The 14,669-nt window shown below is 40.3% G+C and overlaps 1 protein-coding gene across 3 annotated transcripts in view; it reads right to left on the minus strand.

Moving 5' to 3' along the window:
- CPAMD8 (C3 and PZP like alpha-2-macroglobulin domain containing 8) overlaps positions 1-14,669 on the minus strand; it is a 62,991-nt gene that overhangs the window by 14,026 nt on the left and 34,296 nt on the right. For all 3 annotated transcript variants that reach the window (XM_080386801.1, XM_080386802.1, XM_080386803.1), the window contains 12 exons: positions 14,321-14,619; positions 13,673-13,898; positions 12,931-13,107; positions 10,502-10,583; positions 8,809-8,965; positions 8,269-8,343; positions 6,122-6,287; positions 5,483-5,569; positions 4,431-4,567; positions 3,902-4,057; positions 3,435-3,497; positions 2,819-3,057 (listed from right to left, as the gene is read on the minus strand). In XM_080386801.1, coding sequence (XP_080242927.1) covers positions 2,819-3,057; positions 3,435-3,497; positions 3,902-4,057; positions 4,431-4,567; positions 5,483-5,569; positions 6,122-6,287; positions 8,269-8,343; positions 8,809-8,965; positions 10,502-10,583; positions 12,931-13,107; positions 13,673-13,898; positions 14,321-14,619 — 1,864 coding nt within the window. The remainder of the gene's footprint in view (positions 1-2,818; positions 3,058-3,434; positions 3,498-3,901; positions 4,058-4,430; positions 4,568-5,482; positions 5,570-6,121; positions 6,288-8,268; positions 8,344-8,808; positions 8,966-10,501; positions 10,584-12,930; positions 13,108-13,672; positions 13,899-14,320; positions 14,620-14,669) is intronic.

A 14,669-nucleotide genomic window follows, 5' to 3' on the forward strand; every position in this document is an offset into this window, starting at 1 on the left:
TTTCCAATAGCAAGCAGTCATTCAGCCCCAGGCTTTTGTAAACGGCCATTTTCCTCCAGCATCCAATCGACACTGAGAAAAGTATCTTTGCTAATGAGTCAGCAAACTCACTCTCTATTTATTAATAGAGTGTTAAAGAATTTACTGCCTATATTGTCCTCTATGATATCTATGAAGGCTCAAAAACACCACTGAAATTCAGAGTTGTTACTGCTGAAGTGTTCATAAAAAAAACACAACACAAAAACACACAGGAAGGGACGGAAAGAAAGTTTATTTGGGCTGTTGCAAAAGATTTCAATTTCTTGCAGCATGGCAGAAGATTTGACATTGCAACAAAAAAAGCTCCTGCTAATTCCAGAACAATGCTCCTTTTCTCCACATTCACATAGTCAGCTCTCAACTATCCCTCCCTGGTAGCTTACCTGTTTGCTGTTTAGTTGCACCACAAAGACAATGAGCTTGGACCCAGGAGGGCTTATTAGTTCATGCCCGGTGCCAAGAGAACACCGTACACTGCTTCCAAGAGCAAATTTGCCAGATTTGAACTGGCTCCTGCTGGGCTACCTGGAGGCTTTATGTGGAGACCTCCACAGCGAGGGTGGGTGTCCGAGTTTGCTGAAGCACTGCACGGAGCCAACCTGCATGTACCACCACACCCAAGCTCATAGGCCCACAGTAGCATGAGACAGCCTGTGGACAGAGCCAGCAGCGTAAGACACTTCAGGGCTGACAGCCTCCTAAGAGACATTAAACCTCGTTAATCCTGATCTAAGTCCATGCACCATGCTCCCCAAAAAACCCTATAGTATCCCTTGGCCTGAATTTTCCCCATTCTCTGTTTTGTATCACAGCCTTCTATTCCCTGTTTTCTGTTTTCTCCCTAACTCCTCAAAAGTGCCCAAGGACTTCACTGAGCACAACACTTAAAACAACTGCATTCTGAAGAACACCCCCAGCTCAAAATATTTCAATTGCCATCCTTAGATGTACTCCTCTATTCATATCACCTAAATAAGATGATGAAGGAGTTAAAAGAGCATCATTACAGGAGAAGGGGAGGAAAGGGAAAATGTCATCTGCTTTTGTTTTCTTTCCAAGCAATCAATCTCCTCGGACTGGGCTTCCTCTCAAATTTCTGTCTTTGCTCCAGAAATCCCCAGGGCAGAAGTTTCAGAAACAACAGAAAGGTTGTGCTGATGCAGAGCAGCCTCCTTAGTTACAGGCATCTTCGAGCGACTGACAAGACTTTAAGCCTACCTCCCCAGTACAAGCTGCAGTGCTTAGGCAGGGGGGAAAGAGGTTCAGAAGGTGACACTGTGTTATATACAGCCAGATCAACCCTAGCAAACTTTTGGATGATGAATTTGAGTTGCCCATTACTGGCTGTTGTTACTGGAGGAAGGAAGAATTCAACTAGGCTGAAAAATGCCTGGCCCAGGATTTCACAGGCTTGTGGCAGAGGCAATGCATCTGCCAGCAAATGGCCACACTAGCAAGGGGCAAGTGTGTTGTCAGAGATAACAAGATCTCATCTTTGCCTGGAGTCACTGGAACTGTTTTCAGGACTGTAGTCACTGTATGGCATTGCCTCTGCAGGAAGGAAGGAGACAGAAACTGGCAGGGGAGCGAAAGCTTTCCATTTCCATGAATTACATCTGAGCCATTCACTTGATTTTTGTTGTGCGAGTTCAATGACGCTGTAGCCCCACCACCTGCTGTGCTTCTGGTCACAAATATGCAGATTAGTTATGAATTTCTTGGGAATGTTTTTTTCTGTTATACAGTAGGATGCTGTAAGCCCTCCTTATTTACTTTGGTTGTGGCTTCCCGTCTTTTGGGCCAGCTTTCCAACAACCTCCTCAAAAATCAAAATATTTTGTAAAGTGATCAGCAACTCCTGATGACCACAGCAGTACCAACATGTTTAAGCAAAATGTTTAAATGGATTAAGTACAGGTCAAACCATACTTCCTGCTCTTTCTTTATAGGCAAGCTGTTTCCTCTTAATATCTTGAGCTTCCCAATCTATAAAATGAGATGGAATTGATAATGTCTTTACAAAGGGCTTAGAGAGCTAGGAATGAAACTTGTGGAGCTTTAGTAGCAAGCCATCTTTAAAAATTATTTTAAATTTCTTTGTACGGAACAAGAAGAGAAACAATGAGCTTTAGAGAACTTATTAACAAATATCTGCACATATTGTGCCTTTACCATAGATTCCAAATTCATACCATGGCAACAAGCATATTCTGTTAGGTTTTTGGTATCCAAAACTGAAAAATAAGTAACTCAAACATTTAAGTCAAGTCAATAATATTTATAGGTCTATTGACACATTTAAGATATTGATTAATCAGTTGAAATTACCTAGTTCTTTTAGGCTTTTAAGGAAAGCCTGTTACTGAAGACCTAGAAAATAATCCAGAGCTGCTACTTTTCCTCCTGATACAAGCAAAAGACATTCAATTTGTTGTCTTCAGGGTTTGGAGAGGCAATGATGAAACTTAAAGGTAAAAAACCAGGTGGTGTCCTCTTAAATTTTGTTCTTGTTTCTCTATGTTTGACAGATACTTTGCACTAAAATTATTAATGCTAAAGACAACGCTTGTGAATGTCCAGACAATAACTCTGTCCTACAACTCAAAATTATGGTTGAAATCTTGCATGTGAGATGTTCTATCTTACACTATTTGAGATATAGCGTTATTTAGTATTTTTCCTGTATCAATGAATGTATCAGTACAGAAGTGCTGGTCAGCAAACTAGATGGTCTCTGAGAAACAGGCAGGACATGATGCAGATTGGCATTTCCTACCTAGTGCAGGTCTCCAGTATCACTTTGTATTCCCGATGGTCCTGATCTGAAGCTGGGTCATCATCATCCACCAGTGCCCTCTCTCTGTGCAAGGCTTCAGAGCGATTCTCATCTGGAGAGACAGACCGCAGGAGATTTGGAGCTTGAAAATGCTGCTCTGACTTTGGCTCCTTCAGATTAACCAGGAGCTGGAAAGCTGGTTTGGCAATAGGATCGGGTACATTGTAAGTGACATCAATCTGCAGCAGAAAGAGGGGAAAACCAAAACAAATCAGGGCAGCCTATTAGACCCCAACATTTCACAGCATCTACAAATGTTCCCTAAAGACCAGCATAAACACCAGATGTCTTCAGAGGAAGGCAATGGCAGGCACAGAGGCAACAGAAGCTTTGCAACAGTTATACATAGATAAAGCTGCACCAGAGTAGATTCAGCCCACTACAGTCACATTTACTTCTAAGAACTAAAGCACCATCACGTTATATAATTGCTTTAAGAGAAATTCAAAGTGTAACTCCTTCCTCACAGCAAACTGGGATTAAAAAAGTAGCAAAAAGACTGTGAGTTTACAGGCCATCTGTTCACATATTTTCTCCAGCCCCATGGCAACTTTACCTGCATCAGACAGCAGCCTTCACCTTTGGCACTCACAAACAGCCCCGTCGGAATACTGGGGATCTGGGGAGAATCCACAGTTAAGACACAAACAAGACATGGCACTCAGAAAGGAAACAAATTCAATTTTAGCTTTATTCTGTACAAAATATCTTTCCGATTATAAAGGAGACCGCAGAAGTGAAGTAAGAATGGCTTACTCTTTTCAGCCACTTGCATTTAACAATGGTGGAAACAAGCAGCAGCACAACATAAGCATCAGGCATTAGTTATGAAGAAAAACGCCTTTAACTTAGAGTGCTGCCTCCTCCACATCAGAATCTAGCCATAAAACCCCAGAAAGTATCAAGATCTCAAGTGTTTAACTTGTGCTTTTACCATTACTGAACTCATCCAAGTTGTCATTCAGAACCCAGCTCACATGGATCACTTTAAAAATATGGCTACATAAACACAAAGCCACCTACCACTGCAGTCTGGAGGACTTTTTTATTCATCTTGTTAAGCTCAAATGTCTCCTGATAGTCTAGGTTAGTAGACGCCAAGGAAATGGTAAGGTTGACTCCTCCAACGTAAGAAAGGATAGCATATTCAGCCAGAGCCTGCAGGGCTACGCATGTGTCCTAGGGATCAGAAGAGGTAGAGATCAGAATAGTGAAGAATACAGGAGCATAGTAAGCTTACAAACAAGCACTGTGCTGTATGATCATCAGCGTCTGGTAGCAAAATCTTCCTTATTAATTCAGATAGCAAAAGAAATATCAGGTTTTTTTTCACTTTTGCTGTCAAGTGCATCTGTAAGGACAAAGTCTAGGTTCCTTTCAAATTATCAGTCTGAGAAAGAGGCAGAAGAGCAATGGGAAATTTTTCTTCTTAGCAGGACACAGTTTCTGTCAAGACTCTAGACAGGAACTCTTCATTGACTGTTCCTGAACCAACTGATTTCTACAGTTGATTATGCATGTACTGAAGCTAGCTTTTTCGGAGGCAGCCCACCTGAGTAGAGGAGAATCCTCCAAGTGCATTCCTTTGCTGTGAAAGCCATTTTACTACTGGGAGAGCAGAGGCCACATCTCCTAGGAGTGTGTATGTCAAAAGGGCATAAGATGTCATTTCCACTTCTGCAGAAACAACTGTACGAGAGGGGGTAAAAAAATAAAATAAAATCAAAATACCATCTAGAAGGAGAATCTGGGAAGGCCTAGAGACAGTTCTATGAATATTCATTAACTGAAAACCAAGAAAAAGTTAAGAGTCTGTAGAAGTAAATACAGGAAGAAAAAAACGAAGTTAAAAGATGTCTGGACCCAAGATGTATTACCTTCCAAAGATCTCTGCTTCGAACATAAGCTCTTCCCTTAGATCAGTTAACCTTGTTTCTACTTCACTGTACCCCATAAGTAATTTCTCTCCCACTCCATTTCTACTTTGCTGCTGCCCGTACTGTATTCCTGTCCTAGAAATTTTCATACAATATCCAGTTAGATCCCTCCTGAACATTGGTGCACCTACATCAGAAGAATCAATGGCTTTAAGTGACTCAAAAATTACAGCGTTGTTCACTGTTGTTGTGGCTTTGGTAGTTTAAGTCTAGGAAACCGGCTGAAATGCCAGTGACTGCCATTAAAAGCTGGGTATACAATCCCTAGATTCATTTGAAAATACAAAGCTAAACACCTCTAAAATTAAAGGTATTTGACTTCTCTCAGATTTCCGTTTCAAATTATTCCTCCCTGATGGAATCCCATATGGCTCTCACTCTTCTGTATCACCGTCTTTATAAAACCAGAGTGGAAAATGCTGAGATAGCTGGGGCTGAAAAGACGGTCCTATCTTGACCACATCTAGCTCTGTCTCTCATTTGCTCTTAACCAGCTCCTTCAGCATAATGTCACCTGCCTTTTGTTTCATCTCATTTCATCCAGACCCTGCCCTGACTGCCATTTTTAGAATACCTTAGATCATGTAAACAATTCACTGGAATACACGCAGTCAGTGGCCTGCTCTTGCAGCCTATTCCCTTATCTCTGTCTTTGCCATAGAAGTACCTGATTGAGAGAGACCATCATTAAATCCCATGAAGGTATCTTCATCAGTAACAAGAGTTCCCGTCAAGCTCCAGTGCGTAAAGCCATCTAGGAAATAGGACAGTGGAATATGTATGTTATTACAGCAGGACTGCAGCTAAGCCTCTGTATGTGGGAAGAATCAAATTCTACTTCTGCATTGACTCAAAGAACAGATTCATGCCCTGAACTGCACTGTCCCTCCTTTTAGACAAGCATCCCCTGGGGAAGAGGCTCCCTTTGCAATTACAAAGATGGCTCAACATAACAAATCAGGTAATTCTTGGATTTCGGATTAAAATACACTATCAGAGACTGTGACTGTTACAAGGCAAACTTTGTCATAACGACAGGAAAGGCACTGCAGAGCCTCTGGTACACTTGCCTGCCCGCAGTATCAACGGCATGCCTGGAACTAAGGTAGCCAGCCCTTTCTAGAGAGATTCAGGAAAAGTCTTGCCTCACAAAGTCAAATTGTGCCATGAGGAAGACATCATCTCACCAGTTCTATCCTCCCCAGCAACTCAAATATATCATTCAAGTTGCAAATATTATTTGCTTGTTCCTCTAAGAGGACTGCCAGTTCAGGGACTTGCCAGACTGGACCCAGGAGCACAGTACCTTGCGTAATAGCCATGCTGTTCATTTTCCGCAGCATCACAGCAGCAGAGGGACTGTGTAGCAGCGTCAGGGCATATGCAGTCAAGGCAGTAGTGTAGGGGTCTTCTGCTGAATACAAGTTGGACTCTAGGAAGTGTTTTGCTTTGTCAACAGCTGTTCTTTCTTCCTATATTTAGGGGGAAAAGCCCAGACATATTACCAGCATCTGTATCTCAGAATCACTTCATTTCTCATTACTTAGTGTCCGTTAAAAAAAAAAAAGACGACAACAAAAATAACAAGAAAAGAAAAGAATACACTAGGAAAGATGCATTTTGCTCTCTGCAGAATGACACTAACACTCTTCCTAGGAAAAGCCATGTATCACAAATTCCAAAAAAAAGGACAAACAGCATAGCAAGAATGATCTAGACTAACACTGAGACACATTTATTCCCCCTTAAAGCTGAAGAAATTTTAGGCCCCTGCAAGGCAGCAGATGAACAGAGCAGAAGTGAGCTCTCTACTGTGTGTTTGATTGTGTTCCTGACACTCTGGAGCGTCTACCAGACGCCAGAGGATAATAAAGGCCAAGGTTCCCAGGGGTCCCTGCAGCCAACAAACATGTTTTATTAACTCCCTCTATGACCTCACCATGTAGGAACGTGGCTCTGATAATTTATAGAAACAATTTAATTGGACTTGATGTAATTTGGTTTCCTTTGATTTCCCTGTGGCACTAACCTTCACCTTCCTCATTTCCTAGCTAAGATCATTAGTAACACTTGCAAATCTCCTCTAGGAAAACCATTAGATCCACACAAGCTGCACTTCCAGCAAATAAAAATGCTAGGGCTGTCTTGACACACAGCAGCCCAGAGAGAGTATCACATCACTTCCCAGAGGGGGGACACTGCTGACAGGGAGGTGGAAAGTTACTCTATGAGCATTGGAGGATTTTCTAATTTTTTTATTATTATTCTTTCTAATAAGGTTGAAGGCTTTCCAGTCCAACAAGAACTGGGGGTTAGGGGCCATCTGCTTGATGGCAGCATGGTCTCACTCTTCAAGCTCTACAGGGATTCCTCAGAAGTGCTGAGATTATCACAGTTTCTGAATAGATACTGCTATTAGCACTGGCTGTTTCAAAGTCTCCATAAACTCACTGGGTTTTGCCAGAATGGGCAATCCCTTCTGTCCAAGTACAGATCACAAAGACATGCTGCAAAATCCTCTACACCTCCTGCTTTAATCTTCCAGTTTTACCTGCGCAGACCTACTCACTCACCATGACTCTTTTCCCTTGGCTGTTGAAGAGCAAGTGAAGATCTGTACTCATGACTTGCTCGGCACAAATGGACATCCCAGTCATAGTTAGTGGGAATGTTTAACTATGATGTTATCTGAGCATCTCCATTCCAGTGGAATGACATGCAGGCAAAAATACAGAGAAATGCACTGGTTTTACCATGAGTGTTAAGAAGAAATCTTTAAAACGCCAGTTGTACTGGAAGTGATTTTTTTGTTTGTTTCTACTTCAAAAATTATGCAGCATAATTGCATGTTCCTATGTAGCTATTCTTTTTTCCACCGTGTTCCTGTTCTGTCTCATTACAAAGAAAAGAAACATTTTCCTCCAGAGCCTTCAATCCAGCACGTTACAGGAGCGCAGCTCTCCAAAGACACTGTAATCTAATCGCAGTAGCACTTTGGCCACTGTAGCAAAGGCAGACTGCAAAAGTTTTCTGGATCCCTGAAGCCTCTGCGGCCCTAGTGAAACTACTGTTAGCACTAAGCTAGCTAGTTAAAGTATATATTACCAAGCTACCAGTATCCACATAGCCTGCAATCACACCTTGAAGTTATAAGGCAGAAAATGTTTTTTGCAGCCATTTCTGGGAGAGGTTGAGGGATGGGGTTGCAGGGCAGAGTTTTGCTCTGGTAGAATAATCCTTGGTTGAAGGATGGTGGGGGATCACCTTGAATTAACAGATTCCTTAAATTTAGAACAATCTCAAGGCTTTCCAACAGCCTCTGTTACCTGGATGCTATCATTCTAGCGAGCACAGAACCTTTGAAAGTGAACAGTAGCAAAATCAAGTTTAAAAACAATAGATTTTTTTAGAACATGTAGAGCGCGAGAGCTATTTTAACTAAGTTTTTGTTACCTCAGAAGTTACACCTGTTTCCAGTAGAGATGCAACCACATAAGCTGTCAGGGAGATTTTACCATGGATTCCACCCTGGAGGGCAACAAACACAAATGACTGGATGAAAACTAGGGAAAAGGACGTTGGATAAAAAGACTCTTGAAGCAAGACAAAGAATATGTTATAAGAGAAGTTGTGGCATCACAGAACTTTTACTTTGCACAGAAGGAGGACAAAATCTAGGAACCCAACCCAACGTTGTAGCTTCCTTCCCTAGCAATAGCCTGAGAACACACTCAACACATGTAATTTCACAGTCCAAGGCATGATTTTGAAGTGTTTTGCAAGACTTGACACCTTCCTTCCCATTCTCATGGGACAGCACACAGATAATGTTCCCATACATGCTTCTTTACTGAAATTCTCCTGGTTCTTCCTATACTGTTCTAGCCTTTGAAATATCTACATTAGCTATAAAGAAACCACATCACTTCATGCTTTTGATAATACCTTTAAAAATGCACCTATTGCATGATTTTGAGTCTGTGTAGTTTTTACCTGAATGTCCTTATTTAGTATCCTGCCCATAGCAGGAAAAGAACCATCATCTTTCTGATGCTGGATGATCCAGTCTTTGGCAGCTGTTAGTTCTTTCGGGTCAATGAAAATAAACCCACGAGACTGTGCAAAGGACTTGAGGACAAAAGCTGTTAGCCTGCAAATACGAATTTATCATCTTTACTGAGAAAACAAATTCAGAATAACGTATCAGTAGGGGGAAAACAACATTCTTAGAAAGCACAAATTTCCAAAAAACTTGTTGGGACACTAAATCAATTGTACATTAAATCACCTGAACGTTGTCCAGACTTCTGGATAAGAGCATGATTAAGGGTCAACAAATTAAACCAAAAAGTATAACTTGAAGATATGTGTCTTATTTTTGACACACTCTGAAATTCAGTTCCCTTTTATAGGTGCTCATCTGCTACCAACATTATAAGTTTTTATATTAAGAATCAATAAGCTTATAAATATGGAATTATTTGTAAAAAAAAAAGAAAAAGAAAAGTCAATTTTCCAATTTTGTTAGTCTTAAAAAAAGAAAAAAAAAAGAGAGAAATCCAGACTAGTTGCTAAAGTCTGAGGCTGTTAGACTTTACACAGAGCTAAGACTTGAGAAAGCAACAGCAGTGGTTTTGGAATTCTAAACCTCTGACATGCAACAAGTGCGAACTCTGGCCAGCTCTGGGAGATTGAATCATTCATTTTACAAGTCTCTGAGGAATGGGAGGGTAGAAAGCATGCTGCCTGGCAGGGGATTTTTCAAGTGTTAAGTAATTTTGTGTCACCATATTTTACACCTAGGGACTGGGAGATGCCAGATTTGAGATTAAAGTTTACTATCTTAGAAACAGTGAGGCAGCATCATCATAGAAGTGGTACTTCCCCTCAGATGAGTTCATGAAGAAAATCAGTTTAAAGCAAAATACAGAGCAGATCAAGAAGCCAAATGACAGCACAAGCAAATGAAGACAAGAATCTACAACATCTGAGACATTACGGTCAACTAACACGCTAATGGGATGTAACATACAACCGTAAAGGCCGTGGTTTCCTAAGGGGGCCATCAGCAAGATGAGCTGATTTCTCAGTTTCATAATTTCTGGCTCTCATATTGTTTGACATTCAAAGGTCCTGCACATCAGTTCTTGGGGCATAAATCCATACCATTCCATTTCATTCATGAGGGAATATAAAACACGTGGGAGAAAGACTTCTTTGGGGTCTTCTGGGTTGGTTTTGGTGTTTGGGTTTTTTTCTACCCTGGTAGAAGTCTCTGAACACTTCTAGAGACACCAAGTTTCTCTGTATATGCTTCAGGTGAAGTTCCATTCCCTAGTGGAATTAGGTGCTTAAACATCCCATACATGACTACTTCAATTCCAGTAGACCAAATATGTTCCTTAACTATAGCTTCTGTGCCTAAAGCCCAGACATGTTAGTAGATGTGACTAAATCTTAGCTGCCCCCGAGTCTTGAAACAACTATAATACACCTACTAGTGTAGTATGAACACTCAGCAGCATTGAAACAGTAAGTCTATAGTCATTGAGTACTATTTCTATTCTCCACTGTGTGCGATACCATGATGGAAGCTGGAAAATTACTCTTCTTTCCTTGCCAACTGTGTATTTCTCCCATTTAGCAAACACTGAATTTTCTAACTCTGTTTTAAATAGCAACTCACCACATACTCCCTGAGGAATCCCTCTCGCCAAAAGCACTGTATGAACCATCTTGTCTCTTGTAGGTCAGCTGGCGCTGGTAGCCTGGAAGTCACAAAAGAACTGGGGGAGTCCAAAATCCTCACACAGAGAAAAACAAGTATTCAAAGTGAATGAAGACTCAGACCATCTGGCACTAGTGTAAGGGATTCTGCTGCCTGAGGCAACCTCTTATTTTTCTGTGAGTGATAAAGCCAGCTCTGTCTTATTTATGCTGTAGCTTATTCAGAAATCCATTCACACTAACATCTGTAAGACTACAACTCCTGCATTTTGGCTAGTAAAAATGTTAAAAAGTTGATACTTTTTGAAAAGATGCAGTATTAAAAGAAAGTTTTTTACTTCATCATACAGTCATTCTCCTTCCATTTTACTGAAAGCACCATGCAGATATTTTTTTTTTTTCCTTTCATGATACAACTGGATTCACTTTTCTCCAAAGCTGTTGCTTGGAACAACTTTAATACAACATGACAATAACAGCTGTGATCTTAATGTATACTAACACTTCCTAGCTACTAGGGCTGTCCTACAAGACTTGTTTTATTTTACATGTTTATTAACATAATATAAATAAAAAAATAATATAAATATAAACATAATATAACATGTTATAACAATAAATTACATTTATTAACATGTTAAATGCTGAAGATAAGAACTCTCTACCAGAATGCTTTTTTAAATTGAAGATAAAGACAGTCAAAACATTCTTCCTATTAGGAAAATAATTTGCTGCTCTAACTTGTCTTATAACCATGAACTGCCCATCCTGCTAAAACACTCTAAGCCTCTATATTGAGTAATACAGAACACACACTTTGATAAAGCTCTTAAATGCCCTTCGGAATCAAACCCTTCAGAATGGGTATTTCTGATACAGATATGTCAAACCTGCAAGACAACCGTGTCAAAGGCATTTTGTACCCACTTAATTCTCTTAACACGTGAACAGACGTTTTATTCCACACTACATGACATTTTTAGGGGAACGGATTAATTTTTCATTTCTGGAGGCAAAGTTTCTTTGTTGACCTCTCCAGATAGAGGCAGCTCCACAATCCCCGGGCAAGCACTGCCTATGACTCCTACACTTCTTCCTGTTGCTCTAGAGGCTTCTGATGCTCATAGGGAATGCAGATAGAACGGTTTGAAATATGGGAGGAACAAAGCCCTAGAGATTAATGATGGTCTTGTAGTAAAAGCATTGTTGTATGGGGGCTGTGGAATATATACAAGCACACGGTAGAAAGTGTAAGTAACTATTATTTTTTTTCTTCCTCCAAACAAAATCGGCATTACATTAAGTCAGACTGCTTTTCTTCTATGCAGGCCTTGGATACAATTTAATACTTCCTCCTCAATTGTTCCTAAGCACTCATTTCCAGTGTTTGACACAGACAAATTAAGTAATCGTATTTTTACATCAGCCTTATAATTTTCTCTGCTCTTTTCTTTGAGTGTTCATTTTGAGTTGACTTATGCTTCATTACTCTTACATTTATTCATTTGCTAGCTTGATAGTGGCACAGACTATTTCTTGCTTGCTCTTCTGAAATCTTCTGTTTCCTAAACACTCCTCTAGACACTTGGACTCACTGGAGAGGTTCACCTTTCTAGTTTTCACCTGTTCACCTGCTTTTGTAGAACTGCATTATGGGAAAGTAGAAAAATTACTGCCTAGTTTAGCTTGGGCCACTTCTAAAGATTAGGGAATGCATATATGAGAATTTTTGGGAATCAGCACTTTCTATGATGGATGACTAAGTGATGAAAAAGTTTTCTGGCTTGGTAAGTCACAAAAGCCTTTTAGAGCAAGCAAACAGACTTTCCCATCTAAACCTTATACTTGGCAGGGCTCCAATAAACACAGAGAAGTTTAAAACTCTTGAGGATTTCTTCTGTAAGGGTTAATTAGCAGGCAGAGTTTGGAGCCAAAAACCTGGAAGGTTTGCATATTCATAAAAAGAAACAAAAGCAGCTGATAGTGCCAAGGAAACAGTGACTTGGACTATTAAAAAATTCCCTTTGTCTTTCTGCTATCAGTAAGCACCAAAAAAATTACAAATGAAATGACTGTAGCCAGACAAAGGAAGCACCACTGGGCTTTTGCTGCTGAATACAATAAATATATTACATTTACATTTGTATTTTCAGAGGAGAACCATCTAATCCTGTCACCTCTGATTTCATGACATGACTATTGTCTGACTCATACGAAAAACAGCTTTGCCCCTTTAGGTCATTCTTGTTTTTAAAGATCTCTGAATTCTTACTCGTCCTGAGAACTGTATTTAGTTATAAAACTATTTTGCACATGGCTCTTCCCAAACAGCCATGTGCAAAGGCTCTTCCTTTTCTGCTTCTATAGATTGGAAGTGCAATGAGTTACCTTGGACAAGGTAATCAGTAGCTTCACTCTCCACCTCATGACTGAGCTGTTTGGTCTTCTGCAGATATTTTAGGACAAAAACATTAGGAGCAAAATGTATCATGTTCTGCTCCCCACATCCAAATGGTAATCGCAAAAGATTGTCCAAGTTGTTCAATGTAGGACCCATCACATCTCCTGTTTGAAAAAGAGATGATGTGTTCATTGTCAAGGAATTGCGCTTTACTTGCTTTTGAGGTCTTAGGATTAAAACCCACCTGACTACACCAATTTCTACTAGCTACACACAGTCAGCTTAAATAAACTGTATCATAAGTTGGAAGTCCTTCAAACGTTAAGTCAGCCCTTCAAGCTCTTGCTGGAATAAATAGATTTTACATTTCAGAGTCTGATTATCCACAATTTCCCAATTTAGACTACTATAGTTTAAAACACAGCATAATTTGTGATTATGAGGATTATGAAACAAATACTGTGAATTGTAACAGGCAGTGCCTCTGCAAAGCCCTCACACAGTATCAACTTCAAGTCACTGTAGACTCAAACAGGGTTCAAAAAAGTGACAAAAACCCCAACCAAGCAATTATTTGCCCCAGAATCAAGCAGCATATACCTTTGTAACTGCCTATGACTATCTTATCTGGTGTGTATTACTCAAATACTGATCGCAACCAAGTAACAGCTGGAGCATCTCTTCATATTTGACAACAGGTACCTAGTGATAGCTCCTGATAATTGATACCTATTATTGAAGCCGTAGCTCTTTCTGATCCTGGAATTATGTTGTGGGGAACTCCAAGTGTAAATGCTTCATTGTGATTTTCATCAGTCTCTTCTTTTCTCCAAATTTTAAACTCTCCCATTGACCCCCAGCCTGTGGAAAAGCCAATGTACTTCACCTCAAGCTGTTTGGGGACTGTCCACTCCACAATAATAGACTCATTTAGCACCTGAGTACCATGGCCAACCTGAAAGGAACAAAAAACCATGCAGTTCCAAGAACCTGCACATATGAAGTCAGTCTGCCATGTGTCCTTGGATCTAGTAACTTATATGTGCACCAAGAACATTGTAGATGGACTAATATCTTTCTCCTTCCCGCCCACAAAACAATCCAAGGAAGTTTAATGATAATTCCACAGACTTGACCTCCAAGGCCTTCAGAACGCTTAGCACTATAAACATTGAAGACTGAGGTCCTGAGAACATAATGTGGCAAGCAGATATGCTCTGATTAAAACAGCCCGATCAAGACTTAATACAGAAAAAGCAACAGGAATGAAGTTTTCAACTTGTGTAACAAGCCCAAGGAAAATCTGCCATATGTGTGCTCAAACTCTGTTTAAGAAAGCAAGAGACTTCCAGACTATTACGTAGATAAATTCACTACCTGGATAATTCCATTTTTCCAGCTGATCCAGAAGCTGCGGAATTCATCCCAGGAGAGGATACCAGCTGTGTCCCTGCTGGCCACCGGATCACCCATTTTGCTTACAGAAATCCATGTTTTCGTATTTTGATGTCCACCAATAACAATCTCTGTCATCTCTGCCATGTCATGTGGGCCAGAAGACAAGGCCAGGTGAGCATCATTGTGTGCTTTCACAGCAATGTCAAAGTGTGTCATCTGGGCAGGTTTCTGCATGTATTGGTATTCATATTTGTTAGGTGTAGAAATGTGTATTTTCTCTAGTTGGAAAAATAATGGAATGTTGTAAGAATTAGAGCTTAGCTCACAT

Source organism: Falco punctatus (genome assembly GCF_963210335.1).
Source record: "Falco punctatus genome assembly, chromosome: 4".
Taxonomy (NCBI): domain Eukaryota; kingdom Metazoa; phylum Chordata; class Aves; order Falconiformes; family Falconidae; genus Falco; species Falco punctatus.